This window comes from Gymnoscopelus microlampas (genome assembly GCF_963454915.1).
Source record: "Gymnoscopelus microlampas genome assembly, chromosome: 10".
NCBI lineage: Eukaryota > Metazoa > Chordata > Actinopteri > Myctophiformes > Myctophidae > Gymnoscopelus > Gymnoscopelus microlampas.
Genome location: NC_139947.1, coordinates 25,223,070 through 25,247,093, shown reverse-complemented (window position 1 = coordinate 25,247,093; position 24,024 = coordinate 25,223,070). Strand labels below are relative to the sequence as shown.

Sequence of the window (24,024 nt, the reverse complement as noted above, 5' to 3'; positions counted from 1 at the left end):
ACATTGTAAGCTTGAGGATCCGCTGTTTCCGCAATGTTTTGAAAATATTTGAAAATGTGTGAAACATTTTCAACATGGAAACCATTATGCAAAATAATTGCAATTGGGCTTTTAGGTAATAATTGTGACAGGCCTACTTCTGTGATGACATGTGACTCGGGGTAGTGACAGGCCTACTTCTGTGATGACATGTGACTCGGGGTAGTGACAGGCCTACTTCTGTGATGACATGTGACTCAGGGTATCCATCATCTCTCTGCACTTAGATCATCAGGCTGACGCGTCCGCTGGACTCCTGGCTGGAGCACGTCAGCTTCGACACGCTCTTCCGCTGTCTGACTGACGAGGAGGTGATGGTGGTGTTTGCTGCTGTTGTCCTGGAGAGACGGATCGTCTTCATCGCTGAGGAGCTGGGGTATTAAGAATGCAATCACCCATACAGTCACAAAACACAGATAGAGTTCGTCATGGATACTTAACCCTGTGTAACTGTAAGCCCTGCCCAAGGCAAAGTCCATCAACCGGCTTATATGTCATTAATACAGTGTGAAGAGCTGAGACAAATAATCCCCTTGACAAACATTTTCATGTTTTTCAAGGGCCCTGAAATTGGGGCCGTGGACCCCCATCTGAAAAGAATTTATGCCAGAGAGTCCCAGAAGAGAACATTTTTGTTAAATTATTCCCAAATCTTCACATTCTTTGAAGATTTTGACCTTGTAGATCAGCTATTTCTGATTAGCCAAAGTATAAAATAGGGTTAAAGTGGTTACGCTGATTTTGACTGAGGACCTCTCCTGGAACCCCTTCAAGGACTCCCGGGGGTCCCCGGACCCCACTTAAAGAACCACTGATCTACTGTACTATAAATTTAGTTGAGGTTTTTGGGAAGGAGCACGTTTGATCAATCAAGCAAAAAAAAGTACTTGCTGTTGTTAGGATATCCAAAGCAAACCTTACTTGCAGTTGTCAACAACAGCAGTGCGAGTTTCCTAGATTGATCATACATTATTCTATCAGTTACTATGTTGCGAAACAGACTTTTTGTGACCATGAGTCATGACCTTTGAGCCCCATCGCCGTACACGTCCAGCACTGTCAACAAATGTAAATAACAAACTTGTGCTTCTAATTTCCATGTAACCAAATTCACATTCCTTCGAATTTTCACTGGGTGACACAATTATAAATTAAGCATATAGGCCTAGGCCAGCAGAGTTCTTCAATGTTTTTCAAGCCAAGGACCCCTTAGCTGAGAGAGACCCCCACTACATGTATTGTATAAAATTGAGTTGCATATCAAACTTTTTTTTACAGAAAGCCATCCATACAACTTAACAAGAGGCTTTCAAAGCTAGTTCACCACTCACCACTGTTGGAAGGTTTTTCTTTGATGTAACTAGGGTTGCCCTCAGGTGATGCTGCACCTGGATGGTTTCATAGACTTATTTGACAGCACTATTATCAGTGTAAAATGTCTTTGTTTACAAATATCTTTGCTAATAATATGTTGGATTCATGTTAAAGTATACTTTCAGACATTTACTAGCCTATATTTACAATTATAAATAGTAATAATTATATGAGATGATTTCATATATTTTAGACAGCAAGGCATTTTTAAGTTGTCTAGCGTACAAACAGCAAAACGACGAGCACCTCTTACTTTTGGTTTCTTTATTTACTTTCTCCTGCTGTGCGCTTTCATGCATCTGTAATGGATGCACATGTATGTCAACATCACTTGGCAGTTGTAAAACTCGTAGTGGTGTTGCAAACTTTTACTTGAATTGTCTGTGGAAAGAGACATTGTTCATGAGGAAGAGGCCTTGGTGTGCCTGACATCACTCTCTTCGTCTCTTTTGCAATTTGGCCAGGGCAGATAGGCCTGTTTTATTATTTGTCTCAGTCTTATACATGCACAACTTAACGCAAATTGTAACTTTCTGCATTTTAACAGTTACAGACTATTACATTTTAATGTCATTAATATTTTCTTGGCATGTAGGTATTTAAATACCTATAAACGCATTTACCCTTTATAGACTCATTACTAATACTCATTATTACTGCTCCTAATAGTAAATGCAGAGGGAAGTTCACGTAAATGTACAGTGATGAAAATACACCAAAGGAGTGGGGATTATTATTAGTAGGAGTAGAATAATAAACAAGCAAAGATAGTAATAGCAATATTAGAGGAAGGGTTGTCTGAGCCTTGTCTGAATGGTGGCTGTCTTGAATTCCCCTCCTGTTAACTGATTTCTGTCCATTTGTCTCTCTGCAGCACCTTATCGCAGGTCATTCATGCAATGACGGCGCTCCTTTATCCATTCACCTGGCAGCACACCTACATCTCCATTGTTCCACAGATCCTCATCGATGTGGTCTCAGCCCCAACCCCATACGTGCTGGGGGTCGAGAAACGCTTGCTGGATCTTGTCACCGACCAAAGTGCTGATGTGAGTTACTGTTCCCCCAACAGTCCTTCACGTGGAAGTCCCAGCAATGGATCAGCCACATGTATTTGATTTGTTTTTTAATACTGACCATTTTCAATATATTTTCAGTTAATTGCCCTTTCCTAACCCTGACAGTCCTTGGTGTAGCATTTGTGATTAATAATAGAGTTCCCTCAACCTGTCCTGTATCCAGTCACAACATTCAAATGATGCAGTCATTCAAACTAACACTAGTGAACTTATCCATGCATTTCTTCTTACAGTTACTTGTGGTGGACTTGTCTGAAAATAGGCAGGAGACGTTCCTCTTTTCTGTAAGTTTAACCAGTCTGTTTTGATGCTTTGTTTGTTTCAAAGGAAATATTCTACAAATATATATTCTTTTATAGTGTGAAACTTACACTCCCTGTCAGTGTTAATGTGAAACCCCTTTGTTTCCAGATTGGTGATGAGAGGGATATTCTGCCCCCTAAGCTCCAAGACGAGATATTACAGGCATTAAAACAGAGAAAAGAAAACCCTAGTGAGTAAACTGGGCTTGAAGTCAAACTCAGCAAATGTTTACATTGTTGTACTAGATAGAGCAAACAGAGTTCTTTGGGTTTTCAAAATGATGTACACCAGTGATTCTCAAAGTGGGTCTGGGGACCCACAGGGGGTCCTTGGGAGGGTTCCAGGGGGTCCCCAGCTAAATTAGTTTAACCACTTTTAACCCTAAATATATCAAGCTCACAATGCTGAGCTTGTAACAAACTACAAAACGTTTTATTTTTTATATTTTAACACAAATGTTGTATGCGGGACCCTGGCACAATATTTCCCAATATTGCCACTATTCTACTGGCATTTCAAAATGATGAACACTACTCAAAATGCCTTTGTGAACGTGTGTGACTTTCCTTTCAGCTGTGGAAGAGTTGAACAGGATCGTCTCCGAAGCCTTCCTGCAATTCTTTGTGAAAACGGTCGGCCATTACGCCTCGTATGTGAAGCGTGGCGCGGCGGATGCCAGCGGGGTGTTTGAGAAGAGGAGCTTCTACAAGGCCATCGACTCCAAGACCACACGGCACTTTGTGAAGAAGTTCATCATGACGCAGATGTTTGACCTCTTCATCCAGGAGGTGGAGCAGAGGCACACAGGGATGCACCAAGGTGAGAGCTAGCCTAGGGCTGGAACTATCCTTACTAATATACTCGTATGCTTCTCTTTTTGCCCCTTTTTCTACCCAATTTTTCTACCCACACACCATTTAACCATGCAAATAGTAATCGGATATTGGCCAAAATATCTGTCTGTTATCCCTATAACAGCGTTTTTTTTGTTTAGTTAGGCTATGCTCTATTTTGTGAGCTTGAAGGTCACCCCAAATTGGGATGCCAGGGTTTAAAGTGGTTACCTTCACAAGGTTAACAATTCTAGGTAATGTGTGGGATTGTGTGACCATTTAGACTGACCTTTTCCCATTCTTTTTTTTCCAGGAATATTTCACAAAAAGATTGTTGAATACCAGGAAAAGAAACGGGAGAAAAAGCCAAAGAAACACTAATTACTTTGGGAAACACACTGTCTGTATAAGTGACCACTATTTGTATATAAGGGATTAAGATGTGAATTTAAAGGTTTAGAGTACAAATGTGTACGTTCAGTGAGATGTAAATAATGTGTTTTAATTAATGTTACTGTGTGTATTGTGTAGCTTTGTTCTAGTTTCTTTAAATGTTGCTGCTACTGTATGAGGCATACGGGACGTTCCAGAAGTCTGGAATCATAGGAACATACATCACACTCCTTCCAGAATGTATTTGACACAGCATAGTCAGACTGACTGTCAGCGGTGGAAGAAGTAAAGTACTCTATTACAAGAACCCTGCATTAAAACTTCAACTTGAGTAAAAGTACAAAAGCAGAGTATAAGTTTAAATGATCCAAATAGAAATACTCAATTCAAAAAAAAAAAATCATATTTTTTTTCGATTTTTCTTTTAGGATTTTGAAAATGTTTAGAAGCGGCCTCAGGTCTTAATGGGTTAAGTAAATTTACTTTCCATCACTGACAGCAGTCACTGCTGTAGATAGTTTTGAATTGTCACAGAATAAGGGGATTCAAGTGAAGGGATCTGCACAGTAAAAATCCTCAGTGTTCATTTAACTCAAGAGTTAACTGGTTCCGTTTATACACTGTCAGAGTTAACACTGGTGATTGTACTGTGCGGGAGCCAACCTGACCTGACGTTGAAGTTTTTGACATGCATCATCCAGTCCTATGATTCCAGAGCTTTTGGAAACCCTGTGTTGATGACATTCAAAGGTCCGAGGCTTTTTTAGTTTTCAATTTCACTGCTGGTTCTCTTCCTGTGGCCAAGTCGCTGTCAATATGACAGGCGGAAAAATCATTTCAAATAAAGACTAGTTAATTTTCAACTGCATTTCTTCATTTTCTTTGTCAATATAATTACATTTATAACCAGTTGCACCCACAAATGTGGTCTTACAAATGATGTGCTTAAAGGGCAACAATTAAATTAATCCACATCAAATCAATGGAAACATTTTCATTATAAAAAAGGGATATACTTAATTGTTTTGGGTTTTGCATAATCTTCGGTAAGCAGCAAAATGGACTTCACATCAAACTTGACCTACAGTCTACTGTGGCAACACACAGTTAACTGTCACAGATAAAGATAGTATTATGAAAAGGTTCTGTAACTACAGCCCCAGTACTTGGTACCCGCAAAATCTGACATTAAATAAATGTCAGAATGAAAAAGATAATATATACAGCATTTCCACTGAAAATACAAATTCTGCATCAAAGGCAATGAGGAAACAGCGGTTGGGTGTCTTCATGTCAGATGCTCCCTGCCAGCAGTGGTGACTGTTCTTCGTGGTGCACATGAGCCCTGACATCATAGTGATTGTAGTCATACAGGTGGTTACTCTGCAGGACAGCCTGCACCCGCATGTCCAGTTTCTGCACAAAAACAGGACTATTTAACTCATGCTATTCAGTAAAGACCAGTGATTGAGACATCAATTTGTTCAGTTTTCTTCTTTCGATTATCTTTGATTATCTTTTTTTTTCCCCCACTGCTTCCAATTTCATTATGTCCAATTTCCAAGTCCTTTTGTACTGTAATCCCTTGTCTCTGCTGACCCCTACTGGTTGGTCTCAGTGAGAATGTAGACGAGCATGTGTCACTGCCAGTTTGCTCCTTTTTTCGAACAGTGAGGAGTTTCATCAGGAGGACGTAACCTATGAGGAGGAACATATTCCTCCTAGTTCTCCACACACCACTGAACAGGCGCCCTGACCAACCGGTAGGAGTCACTAGTGCAGTCACTGAGATTGGCCTCCCCCACCCTTAAACATGGCCCATTGTGTTGGTTGGGATGACCGGAGGATTTGAACCCCTTGTTCTCCACAGTAGTGGGCAGGAACCTTACCCCTGCACTACCCGAGTGCATCAATTTATTCCAGAGAAACAACACTCTTTTGGATTTTGATTGAAGTTAGTGGAGCAGCAGCTCTTACCTGAAAGTCTTTGATGTAGGTGAGGAAGAACAAGACGAAGGAGAAAGCTAAGGACCACTCAGCTGCTGTACTGACCAGATGGGCTGCGTAACCCTGGAACACAAGGTCAATAGGACATACGGTACATGTGTCTACACAGCAACATCCTGACTATTAAATGAACACTCAGATTTTATTCTTCACCATTTCCAATAGCTTCATAAACCTGGCTGGTATAATAACCCAATTGCAATCTTGTGGAAGCTTTTCTATATTCAAAATAAATTTGGAAAGCTGACTAAGGAGGAAACTGCTAGATTTCAATCTACTAATACTAGGGAAATGGTACAGCCTAAATTCTGGCACACGTTTGCATAAACCTGTCCGCAATGCAAATCACGAATGGTAGGAACCACATGCAGTAGATATTGTATGATCAGTTAAAAAGCTTTTACAGTAGATTTCCACCTCCTATGCTGATTGCTGTTGTCAATTCATAGCACTGACTGAAATCAGATTGCTGAATTTGTGAGTGAAACGTTTCAACGTGAGGTTGAAATGTTTTGTAAAACGCAAAAATAAGCATTTCGAAAACAAGTTGCAAAAATAGCCGATCTACAAGCTTGCAACGTGTCACAACGTGACAGCTATTTTTTACTTTTTGATTTAGAAATGATTTAGAAAGTAAAAGTGGTTAAGGTTTTATAAATTCTGAAGAAATGAAAAGTATTAATAAGCGCTAATGAGCGTGACTAAATAATAACTACATTGGATCAATTGGAACACATTTCCTGAAAAGTAATAGTTTTGGACATAAAAGGTTTCCACCTGACGAGCACGATATACACCTGGTAGGCCATCATAAATGTTCACTGACCTTCTCCCCTGGTGTCCAGTTGAGTTTACTGGTCACTTCTATATCTGGTAGGTCATCATAAAGTACCACTGATGAAACAAACACTGTGTGGAATAGAAAGAGACACAGCTGTGTTAGAGAGGGGCACATATAAGCGATAAAAGAATAATCCACATGGACAAGGCACGGCTCCCATGTAGTTCTCGGACTTCATGTGGCCAGTAAGTTAAGTTGTCTACATCAGTGGTTCTTCAAACTCTTTCATGTCAAGGCAAAGTGGTGTCCAGGGACCCTAAGGGTTCCTTGAGGAAGTTCCAAATAGACCTTAAAGGTCTGTAACTCTACAGGTTTATTTAATTATGGGGGTCCTTGAAATTAAAAAGTTTGAGAACCACTGTTGTAGAATATTTGTCTCGTCGGGTAGAAACCTCATATCTCCAAAACACTTTTCAGGATTACATTTTTTTTTATAGTAATAGTAGTAGATATACAAGGTCAAAACGCAGCGTTTCCAGCTTGTATATTTGCTACTTTTGATGCTTTTGTGTGACGCTGTAGTATGAACAAGTAGGGTGTTAATTTACGAGAAAGCAAAAAAGTTAGAATATGGAGATAAGAGCTTTCTGCCCGCGAGCAACGAGATGTTCTCACATGTGATGATGCTGGCCATGGTCCACAGCCCCACGACGGTGCGCGCCCACAGGATGTCCCTGCCGTGGAAGCGTGGCTGCATGTGATAGGACAGACCTGTCTGCACCAGGATGTAGAGGGACCCCGCGCCAAACGTCAGCCCGGCCCCCAGCAGGTGCACAGAAATTATGGCACTTTTCTAAAAAGAAAATACGAGATCAAGATAAGAGACCTAGAAGTCCCCAAGTGGAAACATTATTGTTCCGGCAGCTGCTGATGGTATGCAGATGCAGGAACAAGAGAAAGAGCAAACATTTAAAGGAACATTTTGCCTTTTTCTATCTCTGTCCTCACTAATGCTCACTATGGGAGTGTACTATTTCTGTCAACATATGCTCTGTGTCGCGGAGTATGGTGCGCAGATGAAGGGTACATTGGGAGAACGATGCTGAACATGGAGCTGCCAGGCAAGAGAAGAAGAGGAAGGCCCAAGAGGAGGTTTATGGATGCGGTGAGAGAGGACATGCAGGCTGGAGTGACCAAGAAAGACCCCTGATGGGAATTAGCTGGAAGAAAAAGAGGTAGTCTGTGGATGGTTCGCAAATACCTAGTGATGACATCATTGGTGGTAATAGCAAACTTTTAATACATTTTTTATTGATGCGAGAACAATGGGTTCTATTTCAGTGTGCTAACTTCAGGGAAGATAAAGGCTGTAGTTTACTAGTTTGGAATTCACACCAATGATGTTGTAGGTTTCTTTACTGTCCACAGCCCATCTCAGATGCAGAGCATAAGATGGTGCCATCTTATGAGTGAGGAATATAAAGATACGGTTGCAAATTTGTTGTGTTCCTTTAACAACAGATCACAATCATAAAAGCATTTTAATTGTCTTTAATACTAAATACTAGGAACAAGTCTGAAAGGGTACACTGCACTTTTAATGGCTGGCAAAAGGTGTTCCCTACCATGTATAACTAGAAGTAAATGTACAGCGGTGCTGGATTCATATTCATAGAACAAGAAAACTAAAGCAAATCGAATTTACCTGAACATTGGCAACAATGCACATGCCCAGGGAGCTGAGAAGGCCCAGTGCCAGACCTGCAAAGTTGAGCCGATGTAACCTCTGTTCTCCCCCTATGGCCAGGGCTTCCACCTGCTTGTAACGCACATACACTGTAGCTACACCTGCAAGGGACATTGGGTACAAAACAAAATTGTGGATGCAAAGTTACTGAGATAGATCCTGAACATTATTATAGTTTTGCATTTTTCATTTGTTTTTTATTTTAATTTAGTTTTGACCCTATGGCCTCTGTCTCTGTGTGTGGGATCGGAGGCAGCATTCCAGGGGGTAACAGGACAGGTGGGCACCAAAACCATCTGGGCACTAGGGACATGTGGGCACCTGGACAAGTGGGCACCTGAATTAGGATGCGTGTCCACAAGTGTTTTTTTTTACTTTACATAGCATGCTGCTTTGTTGGTGGTAAGTGATATTTAACCCACTGTTCTTTAAACCCTACAAGGTCGAAGGTTTATTAGCCAAAATAGTACTGAGGTCAAAAGTACATCAAAAGTACGAGTTTCAAAGTACAATATAAGAGTGTATTTGCCACTGTTAAAACATTTAACAAAATGGGAAAATACCAAAAAGAATTAAGGATACCAAAAAATGGTTCAATGATCAATGTTAGGATAGAAAAAACATAGCTAAACAGTAAACTATAAAATGATAGAAAAACATACAGTTGTAGCCTACTGTTAAATAAATAGAACGGTACACTATAAAATGATGGATTGTTTTTTAGATAAACAGTAGCCTACATAAAAACGATTGGGGGAAAAAATGACAAAAAATTCAGGTGCCCACTCATCCAGGTGCCCAGTCATCTCCACCCCTAAGTACTCGTCCAGGTGCCCACAGGTCCCTAGTTCCCACTCGTCCGAGTGCCCAGTTATCCCTGTTCCCACCTCTCCAGGTGCCCAGTTATCTCTAACCCTATCTCTACATCCAGGTGCCCACATGTCCCTAGTGCCCAGATGGTTTTGGTGCACAGTTGTCCGGGTGCCCACCTCTCCAGGTGCCCAGTCATCCCAAAAATATGGTGCCCAGATGTAGTGCCCTAGTGCCCACCTGTCTTGTATTCGGCCAGGGCCTCCAATCACTGTAAAAGATCCACACTTCACAGTGCACTCCTCTTCCACGTGGAACCCGCCAGAGCATTTTGTTTTACCTTTGTTTGCTGTTAGTTTATGGGCAGTTTAGTTTCGCTGCCAGTTTTTGCAAAGACTACATTTTGCATTATTTGTAATTCATATTTTTTTGTATTTCTTTTTGCATTTGTCCTTCGGGTCTGAGAGCCAAGCCATTACACTGATTGAATCTGTGAACACGTTTTCAAGTCAAAATCAGGTGACTGTTTACAACAACAACCCAAATTAAGCACTCCAAAAACCAAACATACAACCACAAATCACAGCCGTGAAACTGGATTTGTGTGCTTTGAAAAGGGCAACAGTATAGGCTTGATTTGTAATAGCTGTGCGGTGGTATCCCATGCCAAAAAAATACCAGAGCTATTTACAGTGCATAACTAAGTAAGTAATTTATAAATCAGGCTTAAGGCTGGGTTCACACTGGCAGATACAAAGCTACAGGCTACCATTCATTTTCAATGGAAACCAGCAACATGAATGATGATACAAACCGACACCCGAACCAACATTTGTAGTTGGTACAAAATCTACAGCGCTACAATCCAAGTTTTGCTGGCTTAAATTGCAGCTACAAAATGGTGTTTCACCAATTCCACTCCCGCTCTCAGACCCCCAAACAGGATGTGTCACTTTTATATATATCTTTTTTTTACCTAAAAAGGATGAGATGCTCATCATGAAGCCGAAGAGACAGCGCTCAGGGAGATCCAAGCTTGTGTCACTGTAAACAATCCACCAACGCAAATGTCAGACACTCAGGCCTAGCTTAACTGACAGGAAATAATGACTAATGCTGTGAAAGATTTCAGCACTAGTGCACATTGTGAGTAATGGTAATGCAATGTATTCCAAGGTGATTGGTGCAATTTATTTTCAAATTGTTCTTTAAAAAAAAAGTCTGATTCTATTCTAACCCACGTTCAACACTATGCTTAATAATTGGGTTACATACAGCACATCACTGGCTTGGGCTTCTAGCTGGGGAAAGTAAATTCATGTAATGTATGTAATCCTGATCAGACAATAGTCTAGTCTAGTATAGTTCCCTTTATGAATTCCAGTCAGTTTCTCGTTGCTTTATTTCAATGGCTCAGCAGCAGATTTGAACTGGAAACACAACACCTTCATATGTGAACTTCTACTGCTGAGCCAATCAAATGAAGTTATGAGCAACTGTACAGGAAACGGGAATGCCACCTTCTGGAAAGGGTCAGAGGCACAGGGCCTATAGATGTCCCCACATACCTGATGTAAGGTATCAGAGGATCAATGTGTCCCAGCAGCACAGCAATGACATAGTTGATGATGAATGTGGCTGATGCCCAGGTCACTAATAAAGCAGGGAGGACAGAGACCCCCCTCTGAAACCACCACATGCTGTACTGCCTGAGAGGCTGTGAAAGAATAGGAAGACAGACGACACACACACACACACACACACACACACACACACACAGAAAAAACACATTTGAACGAAGTGGCCGTTAGACAGGTGAGAATTTTGGTTAGGCCAAGTCCCAATTTGTGATTTGTTTAACGCCCCCCACACTAGCACTTTTTCCTAAACATTTAGCACAATATGTATAATTATGATGTTTAGGTGTTATCATTCTAAACATATGTTTCTGCTGTTCTACATACAGCAAACCAGTAGAAGAAATTGCATAATTTGAGTCTTTTAACATGTATTCTATTGCTAGTTTGACCCATTCTAACACATGAATCTCATAAAAAGATTGAAATCAGTGGTGGTGACTGAGAACTTTAATCCATGTATATATTTAATACGTCGCCATCAGTGTGACATGTTCTGCATAATTACTAAATCAGTCAACCACATTTGCTTAAACTGGACCGGAGTTGGCTCTGTAGCTGGACCACATGTTTCCGTGTACACCAAATCTCTTCGCCAAAAATAGCAGATATACAAGCTCACAAGGCATTGCGAGCTTCTAGATCCGCTAGTTTTGGCTACTGTTCCCCCAGAATATGGATGCTGGGGTTCAGGTGGTTATGGCAAAACCCAACTGTTACAAAAAAACAGAAAAAAGAAAAGATCACAAATAGCTCAGAGGAGTGCAGGTCACATACCAAGATTTTTGTCAACTTACTCACTGTGAAAAGAGAGGAGTCAGGCCTCCTTCCAGTTCAACCGCACAAACGGCACCGCCACCGCTCCACTCGAGTCCCCCAAAGTAGTGGAATTCCAACGTGGAGAGATGTTGGGCGTTTTAGCTAAAAATCTCTCAACTCACAAATAAATCATCAGCAAAAGATGAGAGGAAGTGGTGAGACGGAGATGTAAGGTGTGAAAGTGAAAGTTTAAGTGTTTGAATGAGTTGCACAGAGACCTGAGGTTTCCATCTGCTTAAGCCAAGGCCTTGTGACTTTGGTCTGCTGCTCCTTCAGCCTGAAGTCAGCTGACACTCCTTAAAGCATGATTTCACTTTCATTGATGCAGACTGCCAAAATACTTTGGCAGGCCTCCTACACACCACACAGGCGCAGTGCACACCAACACACAGTGATCTCCCAAACACTACATATTTCTTTGAGCATAGCGGATAGCCTTCAACGATATAAGCGAGGCTTCAACAGGTACCATTGGTCATTGGATCATGATTAACTGGACACTGTGTGTCACTGCTAAACACAAGAATAAATGATGCCAGAATCAACAAAAGATACAAGGCATAGATTATCATAAATATATCAATCTTTATTATCTGTAAGGTTGTTTATCTGTATGGTTGTTTAATCCCAAAATTAATTATTTTATACAGAAGAAAAAGAACATTGGTCAAATTAAAATCCATTTAAACATATTACCTAATAATCCATCTACAACATTTCTGCATGTTCCTCATAATTATGTCTACTTAATGATGGGGGAAATGACAAGTTACAGTAAGTGTTTTGTTAGTTGTTTTAAAAGGTCTTCAATGGTTAGATGGCTCAGATTATATTTAAATGTGTATGCATACTTTAGTTTGTTATCACAGTTTGAATAATTGTGGGTTAAGAAGCGCTCAAAAATTGATACCTTCAACTTTTAAGTGACAATCAAAGAATACAGAAAAAAAGACTCTTCAGATTGACATAACCAGACAACTTTTATAACCATATGAAGGGATTAGCAAACAAGCTATTGTTATTTTCGACTGTGGACGGTATTTGGCCACGAAACTTGTAACACTCAGAATACGTAAACGGCATCAAAACGAATGAGAACGGTGTGTATACTGCGCATGTAATGCAGACCAGAAATTAACAATTTCTAAAACGTGGAGCATAGAAGTGAGCAGCAGTGGACAATGTTGTGCAGGATATCAGAACCCTAACGATGAGGTAACAGTGGGAGCAAGGTGGAAGAACAGACAACCCCTATTATTTTGAGGTGACAACCATTTACAAATAACAGATCGGGGCTTTTATTTATCCCCACACTTTACCCTATGAATGCAAATACTTGGTAAGGTGACTGTAATCTGTAATTGGTATTTGAATAGAATACCCCATTGAATGGTACACTATTAGAAGTCCTTTTTTCAAGGAAACTATCCACAAAATGTATGCAGCAATGAACACAGGGAACTGATGTGTATAGATGGAGTGTAGGAGTGTAAGCTAGGAGTGTAAAGCTTGATTTATACATGGTTGCATGCTGGTGTTGCGGAAATAGCCGATAACCCAGCTTACAATGCATCGCCGCGCGGTGTGTTGTGAGCTTGTAGATCGCCTATTTTCAGTGCACGACACCGGCACGCAAGTATAAATCAAGCCTAAGCATGGGTACAGTGCAGAGAAGAGGAGCGTAAGCATTGGTACAGTGCTGGTCTACAGTCTATGGAAAGACAGAACTAACAAAATAAGCTTTGACAAACTCTTTTCACGATCCAGTGGAAAGACTTGAACATGAAGACTCTTTCTCAAATTACTCACACCAATTAAGATTTGGCAAACAACTTAAACCATTTGAAATTCTACTAAAGATCATCTCCTTGTTTTTACAGCACCTGCTGACTGGAAGCATACAAGACAATCACATAAATCTGTGTACTGATCTCTTTGAATGGCAAAAAAAAAGAACAGTAACCAGCCATTTACAGTACTGTGGCGTATAGAAAACGAAGTTTGAATTTCTGTTCGTATCGATCATCAAAATACATACATTTTCAAAGCTGGAAATGATTTCACCATGTACATGTATGTGCAGGTATAATGTATAATTTTCTCATAATACACAACCCCATTATTTGACCTCACCTAGGGTTTACCTGTAAGGAAAATGGTGACAGTTTGTGCCTCAATAAGTACCTAAATAAGTGACTTAAGTGACAGTGACATTCATATTGGTCAGACAAGCTAGGTACAGTATAGGCTCCCCTAATTTGGTTAAGTAGAAACTCACCCTTCTTAACAATACATTGTATGTACAGCATGTTTCAGTCCAAGATCAATCCAATATATGAACAGTGGTATGGTAATTTATTTTCCTTAAATCTGCAATCTGGGAATTATTTTAATGAAAACCTTTTTTTTCTTTTTTTTACCAACCTGTATGGTAAAAGTATGTTATGTTAATACAATACAACTACTTCTCCATTGAGAAAATTTGGACCCTCGTATTGGGTAGGACACCTATTGGTTGCTAGGTAGCCCTGCCTGAAGCTCATAAGCCCAATATCTCCCAAGCATTCCCTCTGGAATGCTTGGTTTCCCACACAGGAAGAGCCAGGTTCAAATCTCAGGTGTTACACTTGCAACTACCTCTCTCTGTCAGGAGAGGACATAAAACGTATAGATTGTAGATTTAAATCGACTCCTATCAGTAACTGTGGTTAGACAATGTCTAATTCTCATAAATAGCTGGTAAGTACTGTAGTTACATTTAATGGCACAAACAAAATAAATGACAACAAATATTCTCTATTCTTCTCTTTGGTTAAAGCATACACCAAAAGAGAGAACAAGTAAAAAAAAAACAGCATTATTGCACACCACAGAGATTTAAATAAATTAGTTCCCATTATCAGACATCTTTTTCTTGCCCTCAATGCATCCATCACATCATAAGCTAATACGGGGTGCCTGACCAGTCTGGAAAAACAGGGACAAGTGCAAGATTGCTAACCAATGGATTTAAGGAGGAGGACTCCCTGATCCCTCAACTTACTGACCCCTGCGCCTATGTATATCCGGCGAGGCTTTGTGGAATACAAAGTGCCATGGTGTTCCGTCTGCAGATATCTAAAGGTTGGCAGTGGTCATGGTGAGCACATAATGAATAGGAGTGAGTGATTCCAAAACGTTCAGCCACCCCGTATCTTAACCCAGAGTTCACTTCATTACCGTATCACTGAACGAGAAGCAAGGGGAGGAGCTTCGGGTTACGACGTCCCCGCGCTGCTTCCTGTCACCTGAGCGGGAGGAGCCTCCGGCGTCATCGGCGCTATTTGGCGGAGAGAGAGCCGGGCTGTCCGTTCGCTTGTTTGAGTTTGAAGACGAAGATGCACAGATGAGTGGCGATCTGGTTGCAGACGCTGACACTGTAGCGCACCAGGTCAAGGGCGGACAGGAACTGGATGGAAGGACGACGAGAATTTTAATTGGAACACATTAAAGCCCATTTGTATGGATGGCATCTTGACTTAACCCATTAAGGCCTGAGGTTCCGATTCTACAAAATGTCTTCTTAATCCTAACAGTTTTTTGAAGAAAAAGTATGTTTCTATATCAGTGGTGTGCAAACATTTTCATGTCAAGGACCACCCAAAATGATATGCATTTGGCCCCATCTCAAAATATTTAGTTCCAGGGACCCCCCAGAAGTGAAAATGTTACTTAAAAATGTTCGCTTTAAAATATATATATATATTCAAACATTTGCACACATTTTTACGATTTAAAAAAAAATAGTAGATCTACAAGCTCATAGCGCGGCACTCGGTGCCGCGCTATGAGCTTGTATATCTGCTATTTTTGAATAGCCAAAGAAATCTAAAAATTAAACAGATGCGTTCCCGGTCTTAATGGGTTAAACAGCGGAAATGTTCTTACCAGTGCCACCCAGAGGACCAGGTACTCGTCTATGAAACTGTTGAAGTACTGATTTAGGAAGAGCAGCCCTGGCCCCAGGAAAGCCAGGTCATGCAGATGCATCTCGCTCTTCGTCATATGAGCCACCTTTAAACAAATAGATGACATCAAAATGCTGGTCGGAAGTCTTTTAAATCATTTTTATGGTGTGGCACCGAAGTGGCCAGCCGTCTACAACATTTGTCTGTATGTATGTCCCCCAAATATTTGCCCAAATATTTATGTACAGTATGTCCCGCAAAAAATGGGGTTCCACATTTGAACATGTTAAGTGTTGTTCACAAACTACACATAGCTACGCCATTATTACACTCAGGCTGTGTCCATAATCACTCCCTACTCACTAATAGTGCACTATAGTGATTACGCCATTTTTTTGTGGTGTCCAAATGTATAGTGATCATTATTATACCCTATATAGTGGACTTATTTATTCCACAATGCATTGTGAAAAGTAGGGTACAACCTATTGACATTATTGAAAATCATAACATACACATTGATCTGGCATATTTTCATTTCATTAACGGTGACCAGTAAAATGTGATTTTTAATTTCGCCGATAAATGCACTGTGTTGTCTCCTACATAGAACTCCCTATACAGTATATGGAGGAGGAAGCAGTGAATGAGCGAGTGATTTTGGATTTTGTCTTGTTTTTCCTCACCACTAATTTGTTGGTGATCTTGGCTGACACAAAGCCAAAGGCTAGAACATAGAGGCAGGGATGCTTCTGGAATAGCTGCACAGATGACTTCTTGTAGATCATGAAGGCCAGAATTATCACGGCACCAATGTGGAAGAATGGTCCCAGTACACTAGTCCCCTGCATGGCAACAAGACACGATATGCTTCAATATACAGTGTCCCTTCTGTAGGAACTGAGGAAGATTTCCTGGTTCCTCAAACTCTCCTAACATGACAAAGCCAAATGCCACATGATTCCAGGACTACAGTACAGTCATATGGCCTCATAAATATAAAAATCAACATACTGTACTGTATGTATATCTAATGTGACTGTAATTCTAATAAAATTAAAAACGGCTTCTTACCGCTATAGTGGATCCATTCTTTCCTACTCCACCTGTGAATATGACCCTGAAGTAGTTGGAGCAGGAGAAAATGGCTCCCGCCACAGTGAGGAGGGCTGGAATTATTTTCACCTGGATGTTTAGCAGAGGAATCTAAAGGAATGAAACAAGCACAACTAACAATGAATGAATTTGGGCTCAGATGTATATTATTCATATTAATTAACAGGCATATGCTGTGGTTAGTTACACACTAAATACTATATTGATGGTAAACTAGATTACATTTTGGGATCATTACAACACAAACCACACTCCACATAAATATTAAAATCTATGACACTCTTCACTAACTTCAGTGTTTCATTTGGTGAGTCATATGGGGTAATGGGTAATGGCATTACCGAGAACTGCCAAAAAGCCGTTCCTCCAAAGGCAGCCAGCACATACATGGTTATTATGAACATCTGCACTTCAGTCACATCAATGCTGAGCGGGCACAGAGAGAGCAGAGGAATTATGACCAATAGTCAAGAAGGGTTATAGAGCCACATCAAAACACACAATGTACACACCACTCCCCCTAGCAGCGCCTGCACAAACTGCACTTTATGAGTTTGCTGTGACTGACAATGTTAGTAATCCTTTCTAGTGATTTCATACTATAATTTGTTAACATACAGTTCAATTCAATATATAATTGTAAACACAACAACAGTGAGCCAAGTGTGGCGATAAAGTCCTACAGTAGGAGTGTCCACTATACAACTAGTCAAAGAGCAAACAAGAGAACATCATAGCCAAATAAATGAGAATATATACTGTAGATAACTAGGAAAGAGCCTTCGGATAGAATGTCACTCAAGAGGGCAAACAAGAATTTGGCTAAAAATAAACTAAAATACCCTGTATAATCAGAGGATGTTGAACCTCCCCAGCAGTAGCATTTGATTATCAACAATGCCCTAAAACATCTTTGTTCTGACGTCACGCTAAATGTAACTCGCCTTGTGAACATTTTACAAGCTTGGATTAATAATTCCTGTAATGCCAAATTTATACAGTGTCCCGTACCAACAATAGAAGATCTATAAGCTCACTTGTAGATGATCTATTTTCAGCACAGGACTACATATAAATCAGGCTTACCAGTCTAGTTAAAGCATTATTAACAGTGTAGCTGCATACAGTACAACTTACATGCCAAAGCGTAGGGTGCCCGACACATAGGTCTGCCAGTGGGCACAATAGAACATAAACATGGCAACAAAGCAGCAGAAGAACATCCAGTCAGGATTAGTGCCCAGCTGGATGGCGATGCACGTACCCAGTACCACAAACACTAAAGAAAATGGGGGGGAAATGAGTAGGGAAAAAATACAATTTACACAGCTAAAATACTGAGCGTTGATTCAACTCTGAAAGTGCAACAAAATGTGGCCTGTAAACTTTCAGAGTTAAATCACCAACTCTGGATTTGAACTGTGTACAGTTAAAGTTAAAGACGGTGACATGTGACCAACACCAAATAAAATAAATATATACGGTATATAGATATCATGAGTAGGTAAATAACTTCTGAAATGTGAGCTGTAGATGTCTGGTCTCCCACGCGGGAGACCTGGGTTTGACTCTGATGTATAGTAGGACATGAAACTTACAGATGGCAGCTTTAAACTTGGCTGTATCTTGTGTTGTGTCTATCACCTCAGTGTTGTATTGTCAACAAGTGAGTGAATGTTTTGCCTCTATGTGAGTATGTCTGGTGGACACATTTGACGTGCGTGCTGTGATGTCATGTGATTTTCTCCCACCTGTCGAAAGAGAGTCACAACCGTGATCAAAGAGCTCCCCCAGTGGAGTGCTGCTATTGGTCCGACGGGCCTGCTTCCCGTCTATAGCATCCAGTGACTGGTAGAGGAACAGGCCCACGGCACATGCCATGTACACCCACAACGGTGCCTGAAAAGACACATTAGAATTTCAGATAGCAGATTTATACAGTAATTATTTTGTACTACTTCATCTGGTTTAGAGGACCAGCTCAGTGGCCTTGTGGTTAGAGTGTCCACCCTGAAACCGGGAGGTCAGGGGTTCGATTCCCCGGCCGGGTCATAAAAAAGAAGACCCAATGCTTACCTGCATGGCACTCAGCATCAAGCCTCGACATGGCTCGGCAAGACTTACTTATTATTATCATATCTGGTACCGGCCCACTTAATTAAACTGTGCGAGAGTACAAATGTAACCAAAATGGTTACATACACTCTTGGAGTAACAAATGGATATATTAACATGAAGGATTTTTACAGTATAGCTCTTTTGCAGTGGAATAACTATATTCGGTCACGGCTCACACTACTGAGACACTCAGCCCCACAACATCTGTCACAAGGAAGCTTTCTGTTTCAAATAGACATACACAATGCAAGACTTGGATAGAACGTTTAACCAGACCAAGCAGTGTTACGCATTTGCCTGATGTTCCTCCACAAAGGCTTTGAGGGTAACATAATGAGGTTAATTTTCTAAACCAGCAGCATTCAAATTAAAATTGCAGTGACTAAACAATCGCAGTAGCAAACAGTAGCAAAATATGTTTATTTGTACATTATATGATTATTATATATATGAGACCAGATAACGAAATAATAGAATAGCAGATTTATTTACTTATTTTAGTTTTTTCTTAACTAGACAGGAGAATGTTGAATCCATATGACCGGTGAAACATGGCCCTGTACATCGTTTGCACAGTAACTCATTAATCTCTTCAGTAGATCAGAAAATCTGGTGAGTGGTCGTACAGGGTGTAGAGCAATAACTACCCGTCTACCCGGGCCAACATACTGATGTGTTCTTGAGCAAGCACATTTATGTCACTAGCAAGCTCCAACGGGTGTCACTCCGACTGTGCATGCTGACTTTCACATGGAGTATACACTGACTCCAGCAAAAAGAACATTTCTTTGTTGGAATCAAAAAGTTTCATGAACAGGAAGTTATACAAACTGGGACAACAACAAAACACTTGTGGCACTTCAGGAGGTTCATGTGGCAGCACTGTGTTGTAAAATGATGATGTAAGAACACTGAGTGTCATTACAGCGGGTTATGTCAATGACACGTTTAGGCCAACAACAACATGTCATTACAAACACACATGCAAGGCTCATATACGGTAACACAGTCATCATATAATTTAGATTAAAAACATTTAGGATGTTTACGTTAAGGATATCAGAAGATCTTAAGTAAAGGTGTGAGAGAGAGAGAGTGAGAGAAAGAGAAAGAGGAAGAGAAAGAGAGAGAGAGGAGACCAAGTGTAAAATGGACCCGAATGGTGGTGATGTTCAAAATAAAAAAGAATAAACATTTCAGAGGAACTATATTGGGGTGAGCGTTTGGCACAAATGCCAATCAAAGTGACTACTGCGGCCAATCACAGCGTGTCTTTTCCGGGACTTGGCAAAACACAGCTGTATATACGACGTTGGTCTGTTTAGCAGACTACGGCGGCTTGTGTAGGACAACCATGGCATGGATGCGTGTGTAATGACAACTAACAACAGATTAAGACCGCAAAAAATAGCATAAGTAGCGATATACTTATGGGCTCTGCTCTATGCTATGGGGGCTGCTGAGGAAACTGGACGACGGGGGAAATTCTGCTTTTAGACCCCATGGACAGTCATTTGGGATCAATATAAGTAGGATAAAAAGGCTACATGTTATTTTAGTCCGGACTTATTCTTTAAGCCTCATCTACCACAATAGAGATCCCCTGCACAACTATTGCGATCATTTCACACTTTATTACTGAGTTTTGTTTAATCTTCTCAAAGCCAAAGCCTGCATTGATGTTTGCTGTGAAGCAATCAGGTTTGAACTGATGTCATCGGCACCACTAGCATCCCTCTACAGCCTGGAGTAGAGTGATCAGTGATGCTTAAATTATTTTTACATCGCTTCAATTCCATTACTTGCATTACTCCTGTAAACCAACTCACTATTGAAAAGTTACAAATACCCACATTATCACATGATGTATTACTTTTTTTGACATTTTGTCCATTTAAATGACAACAGATTTTTCTAAACATGTATCTTTTGTTAACGTTTAGTAATTGAACATTTAGAAGTCACACCCCTCTGGTAGGATGATGTAATTATTTGGATGCAGAATCAGTGCTACTGTAGGTACACTTAAGAACTGTCACTGGGCCATCTGTAATAAGTGACTTGACAACTAGGGACAGTGGACACCTATCTCGAAAGCCCTTGTAAACTATTCCAAGAAGTACAGAATCACCCTGACCCCAGGGCATGCAACTATGATCAGGGTCAGCTAAAGATAACCTTACTGATTGAACTTTTCAACCACTGCTGTTGATAAAGTTAAACTGTTGGTACTTTTCTTTGGATTTTAATCACATGAACCCAAGCGTCCCTCTTATGGGGGCAAACGTTTTGTGAAAATAGCATATCTACAAGCTCTCACTGCAACTCATTGTGAGCTTGTAGTTCAGCTAAATATATTAGGGTTCAAGTGGTTAAATAAACCCTTGGCAATCATTCAACAATGTGTTCCTATTGCAGGATTCTTAAATAGCGGGGTGCCCTACAAGGGCACGGGTTCTACTTCTAATCCAACCCGAGGCCCTTTGTTGCATGTCATTCCATCTCTCTTCTGCCATTACTGTATCTCTACCCACTGTCACTGTAAAATAAAGCTGAAACGTATTCTAAAATAATATTTATGTTGCAGAGAAATGTGCATTTTCCAAAGGGCAGCGCGCACAGTATAGTTTCACCCATCTTGTTCTCCTTGCATCTGAAATATCAGTTACATTTAAATGGCTTTGAATGTTATGCACACTCCTCAATCATAAGCGCCTGGCAAAGCAAACCGAGAGAGGAAACACAAGTATTAAATCAATGGTGGCTCAGTTAGGCTCATCCTTTCGAAATGAAAAAAAGAGGAGGAAAAAAAACATATTAAGATTGGAACCTCAGAAGTCAGTGTATTAAAATGGGAACCTACCTGCTCAGTGGCAGTGGGGCAATAGTAGACCAGCACCAGGGTGGTGACGATGTTGACGGCCAGGCCGATGATGGTGATGAGGTTGGGAGCAATCCAGGTTGGCACGTGTCCTACCAGCCACTCCCAGAAGTGCTGCATGAGCGGCTCCAGAAGGGAGCGTCCTGCACTGCTGTACTTGTGTTCCTCCAGCTTCTTCAGCTGGTGAACCGAGAGGGGAGGCGAGGGCATCTGAACCAACTTGCTCAGGAGGACACAACTTACACCGCCACCGCCACAGGTTGTGGCCTGGCCCTTGATGGTGGCTGGCTTATAGGGAGTGTCAACGCATGGATCCAGTGATGGCCATGTTGTTGCCGATCCAGCCGTGCCATGGCCTGCTTTTGCAGTTCGAGACCGTAGATTCCTTTGGCCAGCGCTACTACTCATGGAGGAAGTTGAAACCGCTTTGCCTTGCACTCCCCTGGCACAGCTTGAGTCCTAGTAATCCACAATTTGGGCAAAATGGGGCTGTGTGTGGTCTTTGTGCTGGATGGAAAATAAAAATACAGTTCACTTTGGAGAGCACTGACAGTAGCCTTGGATCAAGACTATCATAGATGTACTTTATACATTTTCACATTTCCATATCTGCAAATGTCAAAATCAATAAAAAGAAATATTGATCGAAGGCTACACTGACAGCATCATCAAACCCCATCAGCTGGTGCTGTCCGTATTGGCCTAGTCAAAAACGTTTTACAATTTGACAGGCACAAGTTCACAGTAACATGTCCACATTATAAAGGCAATATGACGACTTGCAGTTGCAATGGAGCTAAACATCATCATGCTTAACATAGTTGAAAAGCTAATTAAAGCATTGTTTTAGCATTATTTAGATGTCACATTTATTAAGAGGCAGATGTTTGAATATAGCATGTTCCTGATTAGCTCTGGTCCATAGCGGTAGGGGAACTCCTTCTATAGACCAGAGCTAGTTTCTGATTAAATGCATAACGCTAGTATTGATACGGATTTTTTTTATTTTTGACCTACAGTACGGCTATAAACGACTTATAACCATTTAACAACGTAATTATTTGCTGACTGGTTCAAAGCTGTGTGACTAATATAACAGCTAATGATCTTGCACAGCATCCAGTGTGACTTATCTGGTGGAAAATAGCTCGGATGTGAACAAATGTCAATTGCTGCTGGCTAACGAGCTGGTGACAGCTTAGCATGTTGACATTGTCCATCGACATCTCTTCATGGCATCTTACCGTGTTAGCTGATCGCTTCGATGTTGCCGTTTTTTTTTTTTACATTGATGGGATGCTGTAAAGGACAAGCTCCGAATGCTTGGACCGAGCAGGAACTACTACACAACTGGATTAGTGTCTGAGACTACAGGCAGGTTTTGGTTGGAGCAGGTGGAAAACATACACGACCGCCGCAATGAGAACAGCACAGTGTGTCAAAATACCAGGAGTAGCGGAAATGCCACTTCCGGGAGTCTATTTTCAAAAGAAAGTCATCGTAACAAGCAGCGGTGGAAAAAGTACTCTTACATAAGTAAAAGTATCAATTCTGAAATGTCAAAATACTCTGTTACTTACAAGTAAAAGGCTGGTAGCAAAAGTAAAAAATACTCATTATGTATTTATCCCATTTCACAAGTTTTCAAATGTATAAAATGTATAAACATATTTTGACAGGCCACACAATGCGATTGTGTGGAATCTGTACAGTTTCTGTGTTTTGTGATTAAGTTGGTTGAGCAATGCATAAGCATGTAGGACGGCTAAATAAATAATTACATAAATGTATGATCAATAAATAATTAAAAAAAAACAAAGAATAGATGGACTCACAAAATATATCAGCCCAAATAATGGGTGCATGTGAATTGCAGACCACATGCACATCACACTGCTAGCAATAACCAGGCACTACATGATTTCAACTAGAGCATGGCAACCACAAAGCATTTTCTAGATAACTCTTATATGTTGTTTTAAATGTTTTTGTTTTATTTTATTTTATTTTATTTTATTTTATTTTATTTTATTTTATTTTATTTTATTTGTTTTGTTTTGTTTTGTTTTGTTTTGTTTTGTTTTGTTTTGTTTTACCCGAGAATATTGATGAGCGGTGACAAAATATAGGATTTTATTTT

The 24,024-nt window shown here is 40.5% G+C and overlaps 3 protein-coding genes across 5 annotated transcripts in view; 1 reads left to right on the top strand and 2 right to left on the bottom strand.

The window, feature by feature from the left end:
- LOC311053488 (DENN domain-containing protein 2D-like) overlaps positions 1 to 4,884 on the top strand; it is a 28,102-nt gene extending 23,218 nt beyond the window's left edge. For all 3 annotated transcript variants that reach the window (XM_084069069.1, XM_084069070.1, XM_084069071.1), the window contains 6 exons: positions 267 to 415; positions 2,288 to 2,462; positions 2,726 to 2,776; positions 2,904 to 2,985; positions 3,369 to 3,614; positions 3,942 to 4,884. In XM_084069069.1, coding sequence (XP_083925195.1) covers positions 267 to 415; positions 2,288 to 2,462; positions 2,726 to 2,776; positions 2,904 to 2,985; positions 3,369 to 3,614; positions 3,942 to 4,009 — 771 coding nt within the window. In that variant the 3' untranslated portion in view covers positions 4,010 to 4,884. The remainder of the gene's footprint in view (positions 1 to 266; positions 416 to 2,287; positions 2,463 to 2,725; positions 2,777 to 2,903; positions 2,986 to 3,368; positions 3,615 to 3,941) is intronic.
- Positions 4,422 to 11,912, bottom strand: dram2a (DNA-damage regulated autophagy modulator 2a). Its single transcript, XM_084069072.1, has 8 exons — positions 11,801 to 11,912; positions 10,935 to 11,083; positions 10,343 to 10,410; positions 8,515 to 8,657; positions 7,485 to 7,662; positions 6,855 to 6,937; positions 5,999 to 6,091; positions 4,422 to 5,437 (listed from the first exon to the last, which is right to left on the bottom strand). The coding sequence occupies exons 2-8, from the start codon at positions 11,063 to 11,065 to the stop codon at positions 5,315 to 5,317; spliced, it is 819 nt and encodes a 272-aa protein (XP_083925198.1). The 5' UTR covers positions 11,066 to 11,083; positions 11,801 to 11,912; the 3' UTR covers positions 4,422 to 5,314.
- A 475-nt stretch (positions 11,913 to 12,387) lies between these two features.
- Positions 12,388 to 23,305, bottom strand: LOC311053965 (choline/ethanolaminephosphotransferase 1-like). The gene is made up of 9 exons (XM_084069788.1): positions 23,129 to 23,305; positions 21,867 to 22,391; positions 18,637 to 18,784; positions 18,023 to 18,164; positions 17,227 to 17,311; positions 16,844 to 16,975; positions 16,456 to 16,614; positions 15,750 to 15,875; positions 12,388 to 15,270 (listed from the first exon to the last, which is right to left on the bottom strand). The coding sequence occupies exons 2-9, from the start codon at positions 22,290 to 22,292 to the stop codon at positions 15,142 to 15,144; spliced, it is 1,347 nt and encodes a 448-aa protein (XP_083925914.1). The 5' UTR covers positions 22,293 to 22,391; positions 23,129 to 23,305; the 3' UTR covers positions 12,388 to 15,141.
- Between the last annotated feature and the right edge of the window lie 719 nt (positions 23,306 to 24,024).

What these genes read in the sequence shown, in the direction of transcription:
- dram2a (XM_084069072.1), bottom strand. Translation starts at nt 11,065, where the DNA reads ATGTGGTGGTTTCAGAGGGGGGTCTCTGTCCTCCCTGCTTTATTAGTG. An exon ending in CATGGCCAGCATCATCACAT is followed by an intron (nt 6,938 to 7,484) that starts GTGAGAACATCT and finishes TATTCCACACAG; the next exon opens with TGTTTGTTTCATCAGTGGTA. An exon ending in ACTGGACACCAGGGGAGAAG is followed by an intron (nt 6,092 to 6,854) that starts GTCAGTGAACAT and finishes CTTGTGTTCCAG; the next exon opens with GGTTACGCAGCCCATCTGGT.
- LOC311053965 (XM_084069788.1), bottom strand. Translation starts at nt 22,292, where the DNA reads ATGAGTAGTAGCGCTGGCCAAAGGAATCTACGGTCTCGAACTGCAAAA. An exon ending in GGCACCCTACGCTTTGGCAT is followed by an intron (nt 17,312 to 18,022) that starts GTAAGTTGTACT and finishes GTGCCCGCTCAG; the next exon opens with CATTGATGTGACTGAAGTGC. An exon ending in CGGCTTTTTGGCAGTTCTCG is followed by an intron (nt 16,976 to 17,226) that starts GTAATGCCATTA and finishes TCATTCCTTTAG; the next exon opens with ATTCCTCTGCTAAACATCCA.